General features: G+C 37.2%; 1 protein-coding gene across 8 annotated transcripts in view; it reads right to left on the reverse strand.

The window, feature by feature from the left end:
* DACH1 (dachshund family transcription factor 1) overlaps positions 1-24,963 on the reverse strand; it is a 362,299-nt gene that overhangs the window by 23,170 nt on the left and 314,166 nt on the right. For 4 of the 8 annotated variants that reach the window (XM_075088190.1, XM_075088180.1, XM_075088153.1 and 1 more), the window contains 4 exons: positions 16,635-16,782; positions 12,367-12,510; positions 11,833-11,901; positions 7,763-7,829 (listed from right to left, as the gene is read on the reverse strand). In XM_075088190.1, coding sequence (XP_074944291.1) covers positions 7,807-7,829; positions 11,833-11,901; positions 12,367-12,510; positions 16,635-16,782 — 384 coding nt within the window. In that variant the 3' untranslated portion in view covers positions 7,763-7,806. The remainder of the gene's footprint in view (positions 1-7,762; positions 7,830-11,832; positions 11,902-12,366; positions 12,511-16,634; positions 16,783-24,963) is intronic. The other 4 variants (XM_075088170.1, XM_075088160.1, XM_075088143.1 and 1 more) reach the window with 1 other exon arrangement.

Below are 24,963 nucleotides of genomic sequence, written 5' to 3' on the forward strand. Positions count from 1 at the left end.
TGCGGGGATGAGATGGGAAATTGATGACGACCTTCCTTGGTAGATTAGCTCACATGGCTTGCTAAGAAATTTTCTTCTTCCATGCAGGTGGTGTCTGATAGTTGAAAAGGGCTGCTGAACAGGATGGACACTCTTCTTGCTTAGTGTTTTAAATCTGATAGAAATTGAAATTCAAGATTTGAAATCTAATCTGGATTTGATGTTTCTTTTTACCTAACCAAGCTGTAGTACCTTTCAGAGGGAGACATGGATCTCCTTGTCTAATAGATTTCCTCCTATGTGTGCTAAGTGGATAAAGTAATTTACCAGCTACTAGTTTGTACTAGTTGTTCTCTAAGGCACAGTACTTCTAGCAGAACTGAAAATTATTACTGTTTTTTTAGCATGAGTTGTCTCCCTCATGCTTCACACAAGTCACAACAAGGGAAGTGCAACTATTCTAAACATCTCAAACCATTAAATATTTTGAAGTCTGTTGATGGTGAAGTCTTAATGATTTCACAGAAGAATGCAACACTACTATTGACAGATGAAGTTCCTTTATAAGGGGATGATACACAAACGTTGGTCATTTTTAAATCTCTACAGTAGTTTAACAACCAAATACCAAGAAACAACCTTCTTTATGACACACATTACAGCTGACATGATGCCACTTTCCAGAACTTGTGTAAGAAGTAGTAAATGTGGCTGTGGGGTAAAAAAAAAAAAAAAAAAGAGAAAGAGAGAAAGGGACAGCTCTTTACACAGTGTAGGGGCAAACACTGATAAACAGCTTGCAGTCAGCAGATCTAGCTCCCCAGTCAACCTAAAGAGGCACAGGATTGTAGTTCAGTTGTGAATGGACAAGAAATCCACTTTGTTTCTCTCTCTTTCATGATAGGCTATAGAAATACCATTTTACTCAATGTTGTTGTCTTAATCAATTTTTCATCCTGGTTAAAAAATTGAAGTCTTTTATTTCTGTCTCTAGAAGGCAAAAAGTGATTTGTTTTTCAGCTGATGAGACTCTGCTAGGAATGTGTTTTACCAGCTTGTTCAGGTTCCAGTTACCTTCTGAGGGGGAAGACAAAGGCAAGAGAGTAATTATGGGAAACGTAAATAGGTACGATGGTGGCTTGCAGTGCTCATCTTTCCCTAGCAGCAAGATAACTGGGGTGACCTGGGAAGTCTGTTAGGTAAGAATTCATCCATCCCGTCTCTCCCTCTTTGAATAATATGAACATGGACAATGGAGGGAGGAAGACATGAGCAAAAATGAAACAAGTCAAAACAATTCTATATAAAGTCTTAAAAGCCTCTTTGGTGCACAATGTGTTTTATTTAATATTCTTATTGTCCTGGATTTTCCCACTTGACTCTGTTCATGCTTAGTCATTAATTTTACACATAGTTGCTTTAAAAGTGCACTAAAGTACCATGTTGGAAGAAAGCCTCTGATTGATTAATCATTTATCTCAGTAGAAAAGCCATGAACATGTTTGATTTCCAGAAGCTTCATATATATATACAGCTATAAAATGAGATGTAAATCACAATAGATTGAAATTTCAAAGCAAAGGTTAAAAAGTTTATGTAAGAGTGTAAGCATTGAATGAGAGAGCTCTATAAGAATACGTTGCAACATATATGTAACTGTTTATTAACTCTATGACCTTCCTTTTCTTTTTGGGTGAGAGATAACAGGATTATGTACCTTAAAGGTGTAGCTAACGATGACCTATGAACGCTATGAAACAATTGTCTATTTATAGGTTACCGCGTGCAATCAATACCACCTCCTGTTTAAGTTAATCAATGTTGTCTTTAATTGATTAGCTTGGGTTGAAAACCTGCCAAAGTACTGGACTCCTGGGCAGGGGGATAGGGAACATACTTATTACTGCTTGGTTTCCATGCATGGTAAGATAATGTCAGTATTTATTCATGGTCAAGGAAATATGAAGCAAAACAAATCTTTATTGTATGTTCCCTCATTTTGTATTCAGACTTTAACAGTAAAAAACAGACAAACTAGGAAGAAGTGTCAAAAATGTCTAATGTACAGTCTAGGTTTAAAATCTGAACTATACTAGATTGTCTGCCAAGCCAAAAAAAAACCCAGTAAAACAAATGTCTTTAAAACTTGTGAGCTGGTAGGGCTAGTAAGGCTTACTCCTCTTAGTGGAAATAAAATATTTACATTTTTGCAGAGGGAGAAAGCCCAGCTCTTTCTAAATGTATAAAAATTAGAGCACCTATTTTCAGACACATAACTTCTGCAACAGTAATGAAATTCAAGGTGGTGCACACAGATTAATGTTGTTATTTATTATTATGTATATAATTTCATTGAAGTGCATAGCACTGTACAGATGAATAATAAGTGCATGACCCTGACATTAATACAAGGCGTTACACACTGTAGTCAAAAAGCAGCTGAAGTTTAAGGCACTAATCAGAAGGAAAATGAAGCATTATAAGTATGTGTTACTGCAAACAGGAACAATGTTTAACCAGCAAATATTTTAGGAAGGCTGAGCAAAAATAAAACAGAATCAGGTGGACTAACCAAAGGCAGTTAGTAAAGCAGCTCCATTAAATGTCACTGCGGGTTAGACACTGAACTTCTAGCAGGTTCCCCCCTTTAACACCACCACTAGGTCTGAAAATATTTTTTTGAGCATAAGACAGACAAAAGAGAAGAGCAGTGCAGAAAGCACTTCATCTTCTAAAATTGAACAGTGCATGTGCATACATTTTCACCAGTGCATCAATTTGACAAACTCTAGCATGCAGAGGAGGATCAATAACAAGACAGCAGGCATCACTCCATAGTGGGTCACTACACAATTTTGCTCCATTCTGTTGTCTTTTTCACACTTTTCTGGTAGCTCAGATCACTACTCTTACCTAGAGGTGCTAGAATAACCCTAAGGAGGTCAGTCACATTGCAGAGACAGTCCTGTCTTAAGTCTGCAGTCAACCAAAGCTGTAGAGACTGAGACCAGTTCTCTTACTGAACTTCAGAAATCTTGAGAATGGAAAACTTAAGGAAGAAACCTGATAATCAGGGAAAAGAAAAATGCAAAATCTGCCTGTCAGATTGACGAAAGTCACACTCTCACAAGGCATGGTATTTCACAAGCACAGACAGACCTTCTTCCTGTTGGATGACTCCTAAGTTGGAAAAAGACTTTTCCTTGACAAATTAAATGGAAAATATTAGTTTTGTTTTTGTTTTGCTTTAAATCTGGCCTGATGGAATAACAGGCTAAGTGGCCTAAAAATCACAGGAAAGTTCATCTCAAATTAAAAAAAGCAGTCCATTGTTTTGCCATTGCTGCTTCACAGAACCTTTTTGTATTTCTATAGGTCTAGAATAGTCAGCTGTTTGATTCCATGAACAGCCTAGCTAAGTAGCAGATGTTTCCTTGGGCATTTATTCAATATATCTAGAAAAAAAAATCTCTTCGCCTTCCAGGCTTCTGACAGCTTTGTTTCCAGCTCCTGACTTCTTTTCCCTGCTGAAATGTTCAACCTTTATAGCAGGCCTGCACAACAGGTGGGCCGTGGGTCTCTTGCAGCTTGAAAAACCATTTGTTTGGCCCATCAGCTGCTGAGAAGCATCATGTACTGTTTGATTTGCCCAGCTGCCAAGAGGCAGCAACAAGATGTCCAGCAGAAAATGTGTATCTCCTAGCTTGTCACTGATCCCTCAGAATGCATGTATCTCCTAGTCAGCCACCTGGTCAACCAGCATACACATAGCTCCAGATCATATACACACATTGCCTCTCAGGTCAAAGAAGTGGCGTAGCAAGAAAGATTTGGGATATTCAGATGTAATATTTGGTGTGGGGGAGGTTGAAACAGAGGTGGAAGGAAAATGGGAAATTAACAATACAGGGGAAGCTGAAACAGTGTTGAAATGGGTTAGCAGAGAAGGAATGTCACGTGGGAAAACGAAAATGCACTTTCATTCTGAAAATGATCTGATATATCCATTTGAGAATCCTGGCTCTATACTAACCCCAAGCCCCTTTCTGCTAGAAGTCCCATGCTATAATAAATGAGTAGCAACAAATTCGTAGTACTTACTAAGCGGCAATAGAAATGGAATAACTGATGAGCAACTGTCAGCTGAATCAAAATGCAGAATTTACAGGTTGATATTTATATTTATTTAACGTTCCTAAGATGTTTTAGTCAGAAAAAAGGCAAGAAAAAACTTGGTAAAATGTATAAAGAATTAGAATTTAAAAATAAAGATCTTCTTTTCTTGGGTTTAATCAATTAATACTATAGAGAATATATGACCATCACTTCACACAGCATTATACAGATGGATAACCTTGTCTTTAAGGAGCTATGGGAGCCAATGGAATTGCTTTTGATTAAGAGGAAGGGGGACATAGAGGGGAATGGGCAGAAATGCAAAGATAGGAGATAGAAGCCCTGGCAGAAAGATGCAATTATTGAAGGGACTTTACAGAAGTATAAGGGATAAAAGAAATGGACTTGATGCTGGTCATCACAGTCAGTATCATGGGCAAAATAAATTAAGGAAAGACTAAAGAAAAGGCATTTTAGTGAAATGTTCTGCAAAGAGAACTGGTGTCCCCAGAAAAGAGATGTCCTGTCATTTGAGGATATTGAAAACTATTTTTAAAAAATCATTAGTTAATTTGAGAGTAGTCTTGCACTGGAAAGGTGTCCTATCTATGATTAGCAGCCAATAGTAATCTTCTCTACGTCTACAAACATAAACTCATATAAAACTTAAGATTTAGAGAAATTAGGACAAGAAGTCTGATGCAGTTGGAATTGGAAATAAAGACAGAAAATGTGACTTGGGGGAGTGACTGAGACTGGTTAAACACATAGATAGGAACACAGAAACCAGGGCACTGGAAGACACTGTGAAAGGGAGCTAGTAATAAGAAATGGTTGGCTGACAGTAACTGAGCCTGAAGTTGGGGCACTGAGTGGTTTGGGCTGACTAGATAAGAACAGGACCCAGTGGTTAAGAATAGAAGGAAAGATGGGGGACAGAACACAGACAGGGCAAGAAAGTCAGGCAAAGACACCTGAAGTCTCTTAGAGGGAAAAACCTTGACAGGTAACTGGATATGCAGCACATGAGTGGAGTATTACACGCCAATATCTGGAGATGTCTGGATCTTGATTAACAAGGATATTAGGTGTAAGAAGTTAAAATGAAAGGCTGGAATTATGACTTGATATAAACAGAAATTTGTATTGAAAAGTGAGACAAAAAAGAGGCAAGAAAGAGATTATAAAATTTGGAAATGGATATTAGGATTGATACAAAGGCCAGAGATGAGGAAGAAACAAGAATAAGAAAGCTTGATGGAGACACTGTTAGAAGTGATACAGGTCGCAAGAAAAAAATGAAAGGAAGATTCTGTGCCCAAGAGCATGAAATGTATCCTAAGATCGTCCTTATTTATCCCAACAATATCTGTAAAACACCCATGGCAAAATGGTCATTCGTTAGACCACACTGCTCATAAGGTATTACAGTTACCAGTTACTTTGTTAGTTTTATCACTGTGAATCTAAAGATTCGAGACCATAAGGTTTTCAGTTGTTATCTCACAGTGAAACTTCTGACTTTGTTGTTTACTTGTTAAAAAGAAAACACTAGGAAATGGTTACCTTGGACATAATTCAAATGGTGAAGCAAAACACTCAACTGTTAAGAAATGCCAAAATTAAGATTTAACATATGAAAGAAATTGAGATAATCATTCACACCTCTTCTGTAAAGCGTGATGTCTAATGATGAAAGTATTATATATAAACCAGGTATTATTATATAAAGCACGAGAACACACACTGAGCACTGAAGATAAAGAAAATATTGGATAGATATCCATTTATTCAACTACATCCTTGTCCCTGCACTGAATGAGACAGGGTACTGTGAAAAATACAGTATCTAATCATTTAATTAAAGATTATATCATGATGCATACACAAAGATGGTTGAACAAAGGTGCGGAAGACAACCTTAATTCTACCATTTCCTAATTTCGGAATGCTTGACTTTACAGCCTTGATAATGGCCTTTTCCAATAAAGTTTTTGATCTCATAAGAAATATCATCACATATTTCCATGTGCTTTTGTCCAAGATTTATACATCAGAAATGGAACCATGCACACAAGCTTCACAGAACCACCAAAAGCTCCTTTTCAGTGGGAAGTCCTTCAGATAGCTATCTTTCAAACACAAATAGAGCAAGAAAAAATCAAGGACTATTGTCTGCTGAGATTATTACACTGATTTTGCGTGTCAAAAAATAGATTAAACAAGTTTCAAACCAACATAGAAAACAATTTAGGTTAGGTTTTCAGGCAAATGACTGAAGCTGTATCTAAGCAATTTTCATTAATGTGGAGGGCAGCTGCAGGGCAGCTTTCCCCTACTACTTAGGCAGCAAAATGCACACACTAGGCTCTTGGTATGGGCAAAGTTAAATCATAATTTCATTCTCAGTCTTCCTCAGTAGCCTTCACAGGCCTTACAAGTAACTTCATACAGGACTATGCAGTCAGCGTGCTAAGTTGCAGTTGCTTGCTTTCTCTGTTTCTGGATCTGCTCAACATCTCCATTCCCTGCCTTGTTCTTTCTGGGATGGAAGAAGACAGATGGCCCTGGAAGCTTTTATGTGCATGGTAGCTGACTGGCTCTCTTTCTAACATCAGGAAAGCATAGTCTGAAGCCACCTAGCATTACACTTAACTGCGCTGTTAATATCAGCCTACAGAAGAGGTGAGGAACTAGAAAAAGGTGTAAAGAAAAAAGTTGGTGGGAAAGGGCTTAGAAAGCATAAGTTCATTTTGCTAAGGGACAGGGAGAGCAAGATAATAGGCTCCTTTGGAGACAGGCTGATAAAGTGCTAAAGGGAAAAAAATATTTGCAGCAGAATATGGAATTGAGGTATCAAACTTAGGCTGATGGACAAAAGGAACAAAATTTGCACTAGAGGAGAATGCATACTTACGGGAAAATGCACTGGAAGAGTGGAGTATGACAGGAAAACTTTGAGGACTGGCAAAGTGCAAGGGTTTCTTGGAACACAGACACTTGGGGGGAAAGAAAGAGGATTGAGAATTCATGGGAACTGGACAGGGTGAGAAGACTGTTAGCAGATAATGATGGAGCTGGTTTCAGAAGCAGCTGGAATGATGGCATGTAGAAGTTGGAAATTAATTGGAAGAAAGCAGAAAAGGTAGAGGCTGAGGGAATTGCTAGAAAACAGGAGAGAAACAGAGAAGAGAAACGAAACAGCAGCCTGAGAGAAAGAAATTTTGGTTAAGCTTCCTGTTCATATCAGGACGGCTTTGGGAGAAAAGTACAAAACGATTTGGGAGTGATTTGGGAAAAGGAAGACATGACAGGGATACCACATGAAAAGAATGGTCAATGGGGAAGACAGTGCAGAAGTAGAACGATTTTAGAGGAGCTTAGATAATGCATAGAGGGAGCGGCGTGTGATTGGAATGAAGATGAATGTACAGGACTTGGGAGGGAAACTACTGGGAGACAGAAAATTGGGAATGTGGGATTTATAGAGGAAAAGAAAAACTAATGATTTAGGCAGACAAATACGTGGTAGGTAACCAGATGGGGAAGAAAACGTCAATGGAGATAAGAAAGTAAGAGCGGCAGTTAATGGCATTGTTCTAGAGCTTAATAAGAGGTCTGGTAACAAAACAGTATATAGAAGTCAAACATTATCTTTGTATGGTACCTTTTTGTGTGGGATGAGGGGGTCTTGGGAAACCGGATTGGGAGCTAGGCATAGGCATCTAGTGAACCTACAATATGTATGGAGAAGAGGATAATCTGCTTTATTATTGTTTTAAACAGAAGCAAGAAAGAAAACATTTAAAACCAGTATCTATACCAGTTCCTAATAACTTAGTATCTCTTTATATCTCTTAAAAAATATGAGACCCATAGTTGGGTTATTTATTATGATTATTTCTTAGCATTTTATGGATAGTCCAGCAAACTGTTAACTACCCAGTATTCAAAAAAACCCAAACCCAACCTAAAATATCCTGGATTCCTTCTTCTTATAGTCTCATATTCATATTCCTTTTTATTATCTCTCCCATTTTACAAAAGACTTTACATGAACTAAAAGTGAATCTGAATGAGTGCTACATGATGAAAAATAGAACAGAACAAACCCCCCTTATTGACAAATGCAATTATCTTTTATGCTTAAATTAATCCAATTCCTGACTCACAAAATGATAGTTAAAAATATCAACATTAAATATAACTTCACGTTGACAAGTATCCTTTTACTTATAATAAATAGTAGATAAAATCTTTAATTATGATTTCCTTGCATAGTATTTTCTTAAATGCTAAAATTACACTTGGTATTTCAACTATTTCACTTGCCCAGAACGCTGCAGCTTTCTTACTTTTCTTTGCTTAGTTATAGAACTGCATAGCATGCTTAATACAGTAAGTTGAAAACATATTAATGATTGTGGATAAAGAGACTATTACCCCAGACATGCTTTGATACCAAGATACAGATATATTTTTGAGAGGAATACGAAAGCATAAGTATTTTCCTAGCAAGTATTTTTTCCCAGAACCTGAAACATGAAAGAGATAGTATTATACTCTTTATTATGGAACATACTGTACATTCTATATTATAATTCTTTTATTGTGCATACTAGAGTACACAAAACATCACTTACAGATAAAATGTAAGGACATAATTGAGATTTTGCAAAATTGGAAAGACATGGCCTTTGTTGCCCTGATGAAAATTCAAGAAAGTATTGGAAAATTATCAGTTCCACCAATTGGAAAGCTTTTGTAGAGTTTTTCAGCCAATTTTTCCAAGGAGCCCATCTGTACTGAGCATGCTTTATCCTGGTGCTGCAGGAATGAAGCAGTTCTTTCCCTGCAGTTCTTTCCCTCCTTTTTCCTGCAGTTGCTGTGCTAAATATTGAGATAAGAACAGAGAAATTGTCTTTGCTTTTCTCAGTGCTTCTCTCCCTGATATCCAGAGAGATGCAGAAGAAGAAACAGAACGTGTACTGAAAGCAGTAGGGCGTGCGAGCTTGATGGGAGGCAGGGGGAAGCAGACAATACAAATGGAGACGTGACACCAAACAGGAAAGGCTGGTAACAGGGAATGTCATGCAACGAGGACTGTCAAAATGGTTGGACAAGAGGAGGAGGAAACAGGAAGGGTCAGACAGAGAAGGGGGCTGGGGGTCACTGAGCAGAGAAAGAGCTTGTAATTTAAGAAATAATCAGGGTGGCTTGAAACTGAGTTCAGAAGAGAATGCTGGAAGAATGTGAAGTCAGAGAAAAAGAAACACAATGTAATGTAGAGCCAGGAAAGAGTAAGGTTAGCCATTGACAAAAGCTGGATTTGGAGTGAGGAGGAAGAAACTAGGAGGAACTGGGACACAAAGATACAGGAGTAACAGGGATACGTGCTCAGGGGGACAAAAAAAAAAGGGAGTTTATGGTGAAAGGGAATCCTCCTTCCAATATTGGAAGTGAACACAGAGAGTCCTGACACTTACCATTACCCATGTGTCATTAACTATGTCTTGAACTATTTCCAAAACCTGTCAGCCTACAATAGCTGATCCACAAGGACAATAAGCTCCTACAGTTACATTTGTGTTATAGGGTTACATGTTACAGTAGATCTAAAAGTTCTGAACTGTTGTATGACAGTTAAGCTCAATATATTAAATGATAAGAAACTGCAACTCTATTTGTTGCGTCTTTTTTCCTTTTCCTTAAAAAAACCTATTCTAACTATTCTAATTACGTGTTAAGACTGCAAAGTAGAGACAGGAAATGTCAGAATTAGGGTTGCCTTTGCAATGTAATCCAATATCATGACCAGAATATATGATGGTACAGTCTTTAACTACATAACCATCTGTGGGTGGTGGTTTGTTTTTTTTTTCACTTGTACCACCTTGGACAGATGAATCAAGGAAAGGTCATAATTTCTGAGAATGTTGCTTATAAGTCGTTGATTCCATTTATTGCAGAAATGGAAATATATGAAATGAGCACACCTAGGCAGAGGATAGCTGGAAAAGAATGGATAATATTGGTTAAAAAGCTGAAGTGCTGTTCCTGTGTAGTTTGGGGTAAGTCCTTTAGAATATAGGAATACTTTCAAAATACTCAGTAATTATGTGTTGCTCATTTTATAAATATCCAGCTTGGTGTCTCAGCCCATAAATGAAACTGAATTCAACAAGAACAGTGATTTTAAATACAGTGAATACATTTGCCAAAAAGCAAAGTATCCTGAAAAAATAGGTCCTAGCTACTTGGAAGTTAAGCAATTTGCCACCTGAATCTCTCTGTGACTCTGTTTCCTAGCTTTCAAATGGGAATACTCCAAACTTCACTTCCTTGCAGGAACGTGCTGAAGATGAAGTAATTAATGTTTATAAATAGCTCCGATACTGTAGTGACTAGTGTAATAGAAAGGCCTCTCAAGAAATTAGAAGTCTGTCTTTGCACGAAACAAAATAACAAAATGACTGGATTATAACAAAATGGCATAATGGCTGGATTCTCACTGAATGAATTACGTCAAATGGTGCTTTGAATAAGGCATACAATTTATGGGAAGGAAAGCAGGATTCTGGAATAACAAACCTCGTAACATGGACCCACTTCCCAGGCAACACTTAATCTGGCATACTCCAACTTCTGAGTTATTGACTTTGCAGACATAACTTGCTTTAGATTTAAATGTTTTTGTTTACATACATGTGTTTGTCCTACATGAGAACTTATTGCTTCTTTTTATTTGTTTATATGCTCAATACAATAAAAGCTTGTTGACTTTTTATTCTATTGTTACAGCCTCCTTGCAGCACACCAGTAACAACTCTTTATGAGTTAGAAAAGGTGATTAAATAGCACACAGAAGATGTCAAATGATACTGTTAAGATGATTGACTTTAAAATGCAAAATAAAGGCAATTGAGAGTGATTACTGGAGCTAATCGTTTTAGGCTTGCCTCTGAAAAATGCACCTTCATTTACAATTGAAAACAAATGCTATTTTTGCTGTTTAGTATTCATGTAGGTAGACTTAGCCTGTTGACTAGTGAAGACATTATAACATAAATACAATCTTAAAAATTTGCTCTTTACTAATATCTTGGTGTTTGCAGTATATACATATACATTTAGATTCACAGGGGAAGTAATATGGCTCTCTTTAGTATTTCATGTATAAATTTACTCAGCAGATTTGTTTTATTAAAATGTAAATAATGGGATATGGTAAATGAAAAATCCAAGAAGGGAATAAACAGATTATTTATCGTTAATGCTCAGAGTAGCTTATTGAAACATACCTTTCAGTAACTGCCACTGAATATTAGCTATGAAATTCTCATCGTGCCTTGAATGTTGCCCATTAGGTTGAGCCATTTGTATAGTTAAAAGGCTCAAAAGGTTTCAAATATACCTTTAAAAACATTGTTTTCTCAAATCTAACTATACATATTCAGAAAAACTGCATTCAGCACATCTGAGATTCAACCCAATATTGCTTCAAATTAATTATTCTTCTTTAATTGCTCTGTATAAACAGAAATGACCTACTCATTTAAAGAAAATCTATCAGCACAGAATGTATTCTCTCTTATAAACAAGCAAGATGAACTTGACCTTGTTTGAACTTGTTTTGATGTGGCCCAGATGGTAGGCTACATGCTTGAATAGCAGTCTAAAGCTGAGGAAAAACTCATATAGCAAGATCTAGATTTATAGCCTTTTGCAAATTCCTACCTTGTATTGTCCTTTCAGCATCTGTTCTGCCCCCGCTGCGGTCAGCTTCTATCTCTGGGGTCAGAGAGTCTAGAAACATAGAAAGGTAAGACTGACACATATTTCATTTGATTCTTATAGCCCTTTTTACAACCTGTTACTCCAATGCTGAATTACAATACAATCAACCTTTGTCAGTTTTTTTAATGTTGAACAATGACTGGAGGCCAGGACAATTTTTTGTTAGACTAGGAAGATTAATGAGCAATAGATTTTTTCAAGCATAAATGGGGGGAGAAAAAGAAGAAGAAAAAAATTGACTTCTCAAGCTAATAATATAAAATTGTCCTAGTTTGGACATTCTCTCCAGTGAGTTTATTTGCACATACTATATAAAGTACCAAAACAATAAAGAGACGCTGCACCTGAAGGAAGGAAAGAAAACAGATTTTCATTCTTTTTCCTCCCATCACATTATAAATTTTCAATATAACAAGCTTCTTTTGGCATTTAAATTGAAAGTTAATGACACAGAGGCAAAAATTGGTTTCTTACCATTTAGGACCCTGAGACTATCTGTTGAAGCTGCCTGTTTCAGTGTCTGTTCTGCTTGCTCCCGTCGTTTAGTCTCAAATTCAAGTGCTTCCTGCAATTTCCTCTTTGCCTTCTTTTCCTTCTTTAGCCTTTTCTGAATTATTGCTAGGAAAGAAGAAACTCAAATTTGGATCTGAAACTTGGCTACGTGATTACCTATTAAGAGTCCCAAGAAACGCTACAACTGCAACAGTTCATACAAATTGATTAATTATACAACACCAATTTAAATTACTTGAAATTTGCTGGAAGCACACTGGGATATTCTAAGAGCCACTGTTCTGTACCATGGTATTCAAAACTGTAGGTGATATTCAGCTGTAGCATAGATATATTTTTAATAAACAGATGAGAATCTGTGAATGTCCAAATCAGAAAACCTTGAAACCAGCAATGAAATGTACTTTTGGCATCATCTGACATAGGTATGCCTCTGTCTCTGGAGGTGAGGTGTTTTTTCGAGATGAAATCCACCATTTTGTTCCTGCCCACAGCACACAGTTAGTGCACACACAGTGATGAAGCTCTTGACTGCCTGCAGCTTCTCTGCCACAAGAGGGAGCTCCAGCTGCTTGGGTGCCCGGGCTGCAGGAGCTTTACTACTCCCCTCCAAGCTGCTGCCTTCTGCAGGCCATCTGACCTCTTGGTGCCCGGCCTCTTCCCCATACTTACTTCCCACCCACATTTCCCTTGCACTCTGTCGGCTCCTGTCCCATCAGCCAACTAACCTTGAAGAACTCATAGCAAATCCTTTATGGTGCTGGATGCCCCAGCCAAGTAAATAGTTGCTTTGTCAAATGTGAGGGAAAATATTAGGAAAGGAAGGAGTTTTTAAAAATTAAGCATTAGAAGGCCCTTATTTAGAAAAATATTTGCCTTGTATCCCTTCAGTTCAGATTTTCCAAGAAAAAGGATTGCAAAGATCAGGGTGAAACTTCATCACAAATTTCTTCGCTTTGTTACCAGTGACTTACAACCACAAAAGTAAGACTTGCGTGATCCCTAACCAAAGGAACATGTCACAGGTTATGTTCCTGATGGAAAAGGTTAACGAGAACCAATTTTTCTACTTGATCGCAGAGCATATCATTATCTCCCCCACCACTTCTTACATAGTACATATAGGGTTTTCAGGGATGAACACATAAGAAGCTTATTTCTCATGAGACCTTCCTGGATAACCCTTTCCTGGAAAGTCTGTTATTTTGACACTAACTAAAAAATGATCTACTAAACTGCTCACTAAAGAATTCTTTACACACAGTAAAAGAATTATCCTTACCAAAACCAGATACTAGGTGATACTAGGTTTAACCACTAAGATCTACCTAGCCCTCTATCTCACTCCAAAGTAACCTCTGGTACATGCCTAGGGATGAATGCTGGAACAGGTAGAAATACACTTCCACCCGCCCACACTCCCCATTTGCAGTAGTCTGTGATGGTGGTATCTTTCACAAAATGCAAATAAGGAAACATTTAAAGCGAACCAGCATTGTTATTACTATTTAATTTATATGCTAAGAATAACCGCTTTTTGACTATCTTGGATATTTCGTGTTCTGCTTTGTGTCTGTACACAGAACTGTTCAGACACCAAACGAACACAAGCGCATACCCTGTAGTCAGAATAGCTACATAATTTACATCCAAGACTTCAGAATTTTGGTTCTTTCTCATTTTGTATAGTATCAACTACTTTACAGGCTAATTAGCTTATACCATCAAAGAACATCTAGGATCCATACAAAGGCTAAACTAAATACATTTTGAATCATTGCACGGTTTTAATGTTTTCATTATGAGTACTTTGAAAGTGATTGCAATAAATGAGAAGGAAACATATGTTGCTTTCTGAATTAAAATGTCATCATGGCTGACACATTGTAGATGTGACTACAGCAGTCAGAGCCAGAATTAGCAAGCCCTTACTGCGTAGCTGCTCACAGAAGAGATATTATCCTACTTTCACCAGTTGATGAGACACATCCTACAGGCTTAGGAGTCACTAATTGGAATATTTACAAAGAAGGAAGGAAACAGTACAGTAAATAAGCAGCTCTGTAGAACATACAGTAGCAGTGGTGAATTTAATGTTCAAAAAAATGGCAAAAATATTCAGAGGTATCCACTGAACAAAAAGATATTTGACTTGTGTTAACATGATGAGCAAAAGGCAGATGTTGCCTAACGCAGAAGATCCCATTCACCTAATGGGTTTTGACCTGTATGTGACACAGTGACTCGTGTTTCTATGCTGTAGCTTTTAAGTGTATTTCACCTTTTTTCATACGGTATCTCTTAACAGGGATATTGTACACTTCTCCCATCTTGCTCGTGCTTCCATTAAGACCTGTGAAACTTTCTTTAAGACATGACACTTGCTATCCGGAAAACTAATAGTAATTAAAGCCTCCTATGTATTTTTCTACCTTTAATTGAAGAATAAATTCTCACAATAATTACAATCTGGCCTTATTTTTTCTCTCCTCCTTGGATCAGTTCATTTTAAGGAATAATCCATTACTTTTCTTTCTTTTCTACAAAAGTATCCACTAGCAGTGATAGTCATCCTCATTATATTTGCTTTGCTGCATACCACCATTAAGTGTTCAAATCCATTCCTCTTTAGTCTGACTCTTTTACCAGTGCAATATCATCATTAGAGGGATACATATAAAAAAGCAGGTAATGCATCATGCTGAAAATAACATTGTCAATTATTTCAGTACCCTGAACAAAATAAAGGACTATCCCGTGCTCTTTCCTGACATACAACTTTGAGTGAAATTCCTTTTGCTTAATTTTAACTGCTCAAAACATGTGTCTAGTCCAGCCCAGCCAACTATATTCCCTCTGGAGATAAAGGGAAGAGAAAGAAGTCTTCACAATGTAATTGACCCCACCTACCTGTCTGAGAACACGATATATGAATCCCTTTATTGACCAGAAAGGGAACTTATAGTAACTTAAATGAGGTGCCTAACTTTTAGACGGCAAAACTTAACTTAGGTCAGACGCCCCCCCCCCCAACTTTTTCTGTTCTGTATGTGATTGCCTAACTCTAAAAGCAATATACATTTCAGCAGTACACAGAGGTAGAAGGATGTGCAGAACAACCAAGCTCTTTTACAAGACTACTTTAAAAGTGTAGGTAGTGCAATTGTACTGAGCAAAACAGGCCAGTTGTGGACAAAGGGATGATTCATTGCACACCTGTGATAACTGTTAATAGTAATTGTATTTTTAAATGTTTTCTCAAAAGTTAAAAAAGGGAAATTAATGGTGTGATGGTCCTGCCCTTTGATGGGTCAAGCCATGAAACATTGTGTACTTACTGCCAGCGCATTAGTTAAAGGTATATGATACTGGTTGTGAATCCAAGTGTTCTTGGGATTCCCTATTTAGCTGGTTCCCAGAAAATTAAACTGAACAAGAGAGTTATAACTCTAGCTGTGCAAATATACAAAACTGACTTGTCACAGTTTGTGTTAAACAGCAAGTGAGCCCCAGAGGTTACCTGTCCCTTGCAAAGTAATTAGACACTATTAAAGGGCAAGATATACAGAAAAATAGACCCATGAAGAAAAATGGGAACATGCTCGTAATGCAAATAGTTAATGCAAATCACTGTAAACTGCCTTACTTTTACTATCAATTAAATTATTTAAACATCTTTAACTTGTATATGCTACAAATGCTACTGCCTTATCAAGAAGAGCCTTAACTGTTACTTTTACAAACATGTTTGATCTACTATGCATCATAAATGGCTTATATATAACTATTATCTTCATATTCATTACATATGGTTTGCCTAAACATGCAATATATGACCCTAGCACATAGGAACAGAGACAAGAGTTCCTAAAACCTTGCAGATTCTTAAATTTGATACAAATCACATTAAGCAGCTCTCCTTTTTCATAACTATCACAGCCTGCCAGAGTCAATAACAGCACCTATGGTATTTATAATTGTGTTGTGTATTACTGATGTAATAAATAACATTCAATAAACACATTGAGAAAAAGGAAGGTCCTTGTCCTAAATCTCATGGAGATCCTATGCAGAATCAGGCAGGTTGTAAAACTTCCTGCATTGCAGTCAGCCTGGACATAACATGAGGTAAGGGGGAAAAGTTTTGATCAAACACAGGTATTTGAGAAAAAATTAGCTTTCCTAAGGAAATAAATTAAAAGGTGTTTATGTCTGCTTAATTCAGATACCTCTGTTCTTCTGCTCCACAGCCAACTGTTTTTCAAGTGTTTCCCTCAGTTCTCGTTCCCTGAAGAGCTCCATCTTCAGCTCTGTCTTTTCCAGTTGGACCTGTTTCTCTTGAGCTCTGGCATTGTCTATAGCAACCTTTAGTAGACCCTGTTCAAAGATAAAGTTGGATAATGTTTGAAGAATGTTAGAACAGCTGAGAAAATAAATAACTTCTGTTATTTTTCCTTGATTATTCATGTGAGATTTTACAAATTCAATAATCCCGTTACTCCCAAAGCCTCCCAATTATCAACAGCAAATTTTTACTGGAATTAATTTTAACAGGTGGGCAAAAATCTGTAAAAAGCCAGGAGTCAAGTCTTCTCAGAAAACGCACACTCACCTTTGTGCATGTAACTAATGCAAAAAAGTTATAGGGATAGGTTTATTCTTTGTAAGAGATAAAAGAGACAAGCCTACACCAGGCACTTGCCTGTGACCAAAACAAAAAGCTGACCCATTGAAAAAGAATTGGCACTCTCATAATCACATCATCCACAGAATGGCAAATTAAATCTCTAGCACAACTCAAGCCAATGGAAATTACCAAAGGGAGAAAGGCTTTTTTAAAGGCTTGCCATCTTGCTCCTATTATTGCTAATTATTATTATTTTCAAATATTTTCATGTTTCATAGAGTTTCTAAGGAAGACAGGGTTATTGGGGTGCTAAGCAGAGGACAGTCACAGAGGAGAAAGACATCTCTGTTCTAAAAAGTCCGTTTCCTGACCTTGTACAATTGTTACCTCACAGCAGACAACAAAACGTAATCACCTCTCAATTTCTTGACCTGGGACGGTTGAAATAAACTCTACCTTTTTTGTTGTTATTTTATCAGGAAATAATGATTCAGCCTATTCTAAACTTCTCTTGAGAATTTCAACTTCACAATTCCTTCTTTTTTACAAGGAAACAGGAAGATGCCGGCACAACTAATAATTAGGTAGGACACTGAGATAGGGTATGAAACAGAGGAGGAGAAACAGAACTGAAATAAATGAACATGGGAAGAGGAAAGACTTCTTTTTCAATTTTCCAAAAGCCTGGCCATCAGGCTTCTATGTCTACACCTGAATCTCTCCTCCTGAACCTATCATAATACAACAGATAATTAAGCATGGATATGCATGTATGAACCTCCATGGATATAAACCTAACTCTTCTGTATCCAAGGCAAGTCTCCTGACAACTTAACTGTAGAGATAATTTGACCCAACAGAGATTTAATTACCGATATAAAACAAAACAATGCCAACAAGAGAGACTGAAGAGTAGACCCCAGTAGCTCTGCCAGGGAACCTTTCAGCTAACAGATAAAAGGTTCACACTCAAGACCAGGTTTCAGAACAACCACGCTACAGACATGAAATCACGTCCCCCAACTCCCAAGTAAGCTTTCTCACCCTTCAGGCACGCTTCCTGAACTGGATTGTCGGTCTCATGTTTTTTTACTAAAATTGTTAGAAATATCTCCAAAAAGGAATGGAAAAAGAAGCCAGCATGCTGATACTTCAGAAATTTAAAAAGTAGTTTTGTGAGTGTTAGTCTGCACATTTATCCCACTAGTCTTCCCAATGTCAGTGCCTGCTTTGCAATTTTGTCCTTCAAACTCCTCTTTTGAGTCTGTTTTCAGAGCCTGTTATTTTCAGTACTCAGTTGCCTTATTCAGAGCTTAATACTTTGCACCTTTATTAGACTTCAATCTATTAAAGTCCACAGGAGCTGAAAGAAATCAAGACCTTCCGAGTGCAAGGCCCAGATGGTCACCAAAATGACATACACTGCATAAGCACAGAACCACATTGAAAACATCTAACAATGGTAACACAACAAATGTGCTTACAAATATTTAAAGTTTTAGCAGTTTTCTTTAAAAGAACTGAATGCTATTCTGAAGTAGCTAAAACAGAGGTATTTTGTGTTGAATGTTAAACCTGGATGAATACTAAAGAAAACCACACAAAGCTAAATATAAACCTCTACAGACATATGCAAAGTAAAATACAATTTGAAATACCTGTCAAGCCTTTCCAAGGTATTTTTTAAAAAGTTACTATCCACCTGAACTCTGTTCCCTTCCTGTGCCACATTCTCCTACATTTACAGCCATCACAAACTACGTTTTCTATACGGGATGCATTCGAAATAGTGAGAAACTGAAGTAGGAGTTGTTTATCAATACCTGCTTCCGGCTTACACTTAATATCTAGAATATTTTAATCTCCTCCAATCCATCACTTACTGGAACATGTGATTCCTCCAAATCACTAATAAACCAGATCAAGTGAAATTACATGAAAAGTATTCGTTGATGAAAAGTGTATTTTCAACTAAGTTTAAAGCCGCAAGCACCCTCCTCCCAAATTCTTACAATGCATCTTGTTTAACAATAAAATCGAGCTGCTAAAGCAACTGCCGTCTTTACTCAATTCAACTACATTCATGTACATGTTTCTTCTTCATCAGGAACAAACAATTAGTAACAAATGAAAGAGATCATTACATCAAGTGCCCTTTTAGATCACCCCAATTAAAACTTTAGTTTAGCTGTATTTTAATTCTAAGATACCAAATTCTAATTTTCTGCTCTGATTGCTCTTGTTGACTTATCTTTGAAAGATGTACTCTCAGCGCAAAGCCTAGAGATTATTTAGCAAGATGCCAATGTTGGCACCACTTAATGTGTTGATTGGTTGTATTATCAGTAGCAGTTTAAAATAAATTACTATTAAACTATTATTGTCCTTGGCTGACAAAACACAATATTTTGGTGTTCTTTAAATATGAAACAATCATTATGAATAAACATGGAGAATAATACTAGAGTGTAACACTGATGTGTGTAATTTCATATTAAGAATTGCTGCAAAGTATGAAGCTGCTAAAAGCATATTACATTTTCTATTGAATTTCTACACCACACTTCCTCCCCCAGCCTTTCCTTTTTTTATACTTGCTGCTAACGTAGCTAATGGTAATACATTACCTATTGCTGCTGATTATGTCTGAAAAATATTAGCTTTTTGGAGCCAAGACCCACTAGGGACTACTTATAAGCTACACAAAATTAAGTTTCATTTTTAGAAGTTAAATCAGTACACATCAGTAGGCGTCCAATGTGAAAAAAATCTGCACTAGAGCCAAACTGATGCATATGCAAAAGTGCTGTTACTGCCAATGGCAGCTCTAATGCAGAAATACTGGAAACATTCAATATCTCCCTGTATTCAATGCAGAAAGGGGTGAGAAAAACAAGTAAAAAGTACAGCATTTAAAAATCATCAGTGCCCCTTGGAACGGGAATAGCAACTTCAGAGCTGCATGAAATTCTATTAATTCTCCCAGTGGATCAGCTGTAAAAGATTATACAAAATACAGTATGTCCAACTTGCATTTGCTATGGCTAATCCTCTAACCTGATATTAAATCAATATGCTGCCAATGACAATGGGAAATGCAGTGCAACACAGGACATTAACAAAAAGAAAATATTTCCCTTTAGGGAAGGTCAGATGTTATGGAGGCTGGATAATGATAATTGTAGTGAACATGCTCAGGTTCCAGATTTGTTTTTAATACAGTACGGCTCTATCTAGAGCCAGGCTTTAAACATGGCACGCTATTCTTCCCCTCTATGTCACTGCTAATACATTTTTTTTATTTCAACGTAATGTCAAAACCGGACAGTTTTCCTCTGGAGTTTTATAGATCATTCTGATTTGGTTTGTTTACTTCTTTACTTTTAATGCACTTGTTTTAATATCTTCCACTGATAAATTCTTCAGAAATGTCCCAAATAATAAGTTAAGATCATAGGTGGTTGATGTTTCTTCACATTCTCCTATGTATCCGAAAACACCATCATGTTAGGGCAGTCTACTGATCCCACAGAAATTAAGCAGATATCAAACATCAACTCAGCCCTAAAGCCAGTATTACCCATCATTATTTTAAAAAAATGCAAATAATGGGTTGCTTATTTTGAAAGGGCTGGAGGGAAAGATATACACAGAAGCTTCTTCTATTTCTAGCTACCTCTCCAGTGTGTTCCACCTAACATAATTTAGTTAGCTACACAGTTATATGTGACATCAAAATGGTCTTACTAGCTAGTCCAGTGGTCTCTCTAGAAGATCATATCCTGTTTCCAGCAATCGCCCATAGTGAGTGAAAAAGGGAAACTATAAGAACAAGGCATGCACACAGTAAAGTTTCCTGGTCAAACCTCCCAGCTTCCAGAGATAGTTAGCTCAGGGGCTTCCTTCTGCAATATTAGCTATAACATTGCTTCTTTTTTAGTGATGAAATTCTATATAATTTTTATGCTGTCAGCATTAAAATTATCTAGTGAAAGGATTGCAAAAAAAAAATTTGATATATACATTTTAGTTAACTTCACAGGTTAATTTTTTAATATTTGCTATTCATAACTGACTTCTGACTTAGTAACATAAGCAAGGTAAGATAACACAGCTTGACTATCTCTACAGATGACTCCAGAAAGACATTTTTGTAATATCTCAGATTGAATATCTCCATCACAGGTAAAGGCATATTGCACAAGTATAAATGCCATTTTTCCATTAATAATTTCTGTTAAAAATAAAACCATTGTCTTGAATTTTAGCAGAAGATAAATAAAATAACGTGAAGTAAAACTGTGGTTTTTTACTTTATCCAGTGTTTGCAGTATTTTTCTCTTGTGTATTTTAGTCATAGATGGTAACAGTGCAGGTGACTCACAGCAATAAAGCCAGTAGTTTGCTTTGGTTTCATAGGGGAATTTAGTTTGTAATCATGCATTTCTTTTATTAATATCAATGGGCTACTTGCAACTTATTTTACATATCTCTCTAAAAATACTTAGCAACAAGACTGTCAATACAATACAGTCTTGATAGAAGAATATAGTGATCAGGGTGCAACTAATTCATCCCTTAGATATTAATGGAAATTCAGCTCAGGGACAATAAAGATTCAGACTCTAAAAGCTTAAAAGAACATTACTATTACCAAAGAATATTGCAGTATTGTGAAAGTCTGTGGCTGTAACATACTTCGGCATAATCGGGCCATGAATCAAAAAGGTGAACTTATGCGAGGGGCACGGAAACATCTTTAGCCTTCTCACTAGCACCCACACAGCATTTTGCTGTGACCCACCCTCCATCACCCTTCATCCTCCCCTCAGCTGCACGCAGACTTCCAGCATTTAACCTGGAAGAAACCAACAAATATACATTGGAAAGGAACAGACATATCACTTAATTTAAGCTCTCTGCAGAAATTTATTTTCTCTTCTTTGTAGAGGTGCAGATACACATCAGAATAAGAAAATGTGTCCCCAATCTAAATTCTTTATTTTATGTGTGTATTTGTTTAATTGTGTTTTGCTACAGATTATTATTTGCTTTTCAGCAGTCCCCAGCATGAAATAAACTTCGGTTGTTCAGGGTACCCTATATTATTATTATCTCCTCTTTAAATGTACAAATAATTAAACACTGTATTTTTGTTTCAATAAATATTTATGCAGAAGTAAGAAAAAACATATATATGATCTATAAAAGGAAATAAACCTAACTAGCAGCCCCTGGTGACAGCAATAGAAACAGTCTTGTCTAGCATTTGCCTTAAATTACAAATTAGTGATTTGGAGCTACCCATTCAACTTTAGTATGGATGGAAGACACAGACTCACTTGTGTTTAGTGGCCAATTTTAAAGGATGACTCAGACTCCTAAAACAGAAGTAAGTAAAGTTAGGCACCAAGTTCAATCACCTAAGCTCTTCAGCACCTGCAAGTCTTCTAGTACATTTTGTTTTCAAATATCAAGCTTTTAGAACTTTTTGCTCACATACCCCAAAGCACCGTCCCCATGGCAAGGTTTAGGATCCTCCTTACCCAGACAAAGGTCAAAATTAGAGCTCCTAGTGCCCATACAGTACCCTAATCCTGTTCTATTTTAAACTAGGACAGGCTTTACAGCCTCTTCCGGAGGCACCCAAGGTCTATATTACACAGATGCTCCGATCCTGCACCTCACACAACTGAATATACACAAGGGGATCACAGCACAGATATCTACCATCATGTCCACACACATCGGAGTAACCAGAGGCTGCTTGCCTATGTATTCATGTGACCACCATATCCCTAAAACACAGGCAACCTCCACCACCACATGTGGCAGGTCGTGTGTGCACCCCAGTCCCATGACCTAACAAAGGTGTACGCTTGCATTTCACAAGCAGACATATACCCTTTCTGTGAAAGGACACATCCATATTTTCATCATGCATGATCCTGGGGAAAAAAGAACAGCATTTACCTAAATCACTCATCTCGCCTTGGCTAGGTTTCTGCTCTTTTCCGTTTCAAAAGCACCTTAGTACTGGAGGCAGGGAATGGACTGTAGGCCAGATGATCTTTTCTAGAAAGATCTGCTCCATTGCTAGCATAGCTGCAACAAGAGAACGGTGAGGCATCTTACTGCTCCACCTCCCCATTGAATCCACACCTCTCTACTGAATAGGATGCAAAATTCATCTGGACCAGAGGAGAGCAAGGAGGTATTTACCCAGTGACAAGAGTCCTTCTGACTCATGTACTGTAACACATCATGGGTTTCAGGTAATGCTTATGCATTTCTTAGCAAGGTCACTTGCAAGCAGGCACCATAGTACAGAACTTCCTCTTTCCACAAATCCCATAAACTAGTTTGAACTTGTAGTCAAATACCTAAAACTCAGCTCTGAAAGTGTCAGTACCACAGTACTAACTCATCTGTGGGCCTGGGGTAGCCCCGACACGTTGCAATAACTGTTAGGTATGGAAAACATTTTAAATGGCGTTGATTAGAGAAACTGCCACTATTGTGCATAGGTTATTGTAATAGACTCTATTGTTTTAAAGAGAATACTTAACTTTTTCTACACAGGTCGGAAAATCAACTACCTTTTTTTTTAAAAAAAAATGAAGCATTTTTTCTAATATTATCCTGATAGATATTAAATCTATGCGGGGAAAAAACACCTTGACGATATATGAAAGGATTCCCAGAGATCTGCAGAAATCATGTAATGCTATATGGGGACATACTGAAAAAATCCAGACAGACTTATGTCCCACCTGTTTACCCTGATAGATGATTTATCATGATGTGGAACCTCAAGGTAAGGAGCAGTAAGTATAAAAGCACAGTGAGAGAAGGCATAAAGTCGACTCTGGTTTCTTCACAATGTTGCCTTTCATTTTAGCTCTTCATCCCAGATAAGATTAGGGGGATTTTATTTTTTAAAAAAAAAAAAAAAGCAATTACTGAATTTCACGTTCACATTTTCTGTAAAACAAAACTGAGTGCATTCTTGGCAAATTAATCCTGGTCATTTATCCTGAAGTAGTGCAGCACTCTCATATTCAATCACAAGATTAGCTAACCTGTTGATGCTGAATGCTTTGCTCATTAGGTTGCTGTCTAGAGACATTGAGTGCACACATTTGTCAAAAAAATTACTAAGAACTTTCCTGTACATGCATGCACAGCTAAAACATTACATACTTTGCTAACTGTATTTCTGCCTTTAGAAAAAAATTCATTCTTTACCCATTGCAGCAGATCTGTTAGAAGAATGCTAACTGTTGCAGAATTACCTTAGTTTATGATCTAAATATTTAAGATCTTAAGTCTCAGAACCATAAAAAGCAGTCACAGATATGCTCTTTCAGACCAGGCAGATACAGCCATACTTAATTCTTAAATAGCAGTATTTTTTCATTATTAGCTCTCAAAGCATCACTAATGAATGGACTGTATACTTTTCATAAAACAAGTCTGAAGTGCCATAAACTTTAATAAGATTGTTTAAGAAAGTAGAGTGAACAGGATTTGGCCCTACTCTGTCCTAGCCTTTGCTGAACAGAATATAACTGATTTTATGTATTTGCAGGAATGAGCAGGGAAAACCATTGTGACAAATATATTAGAAGTCAGTAGCTGCACAAACAAGGCTTATCTGGAAGGTGTCCCTGCTCAAGCAGAGGGGGTGGATGAGGTGATTTCCAGACATCCCTTCCAACCCCTACCATTCTGTGATTCTGTGATTCCGTGAGTACAATACGGCTCCACTACTTCCTGTGTAGGGGAATAGACAGGGATCGGCGACCGGAAGATCACGGGCTGTGACGGAAAGATAGACTCCTCCCCATAGGAGTGGCAGGAACAGGAAGCGCAAGAGCTATATAAGTGTGTGACGCAGCTAAATAAACGGACATTTTGTATCCATCATA

Source organism: Phalacrocorax aristotelis, chromosome 1 (genome assembly GCF_949628215.1).
Source record: "Phalacrocorax aristotelis chromosome 1, bGulAri2.1, whole genome shotgun sequence".
Classification (NCBI taxonomy): Eukaryota; Metazoa; Chordata; class Aves; order Suliformes; family Phalacrocoracidae; genus Phalacrocorax; species Phalacrocorax aristotelis.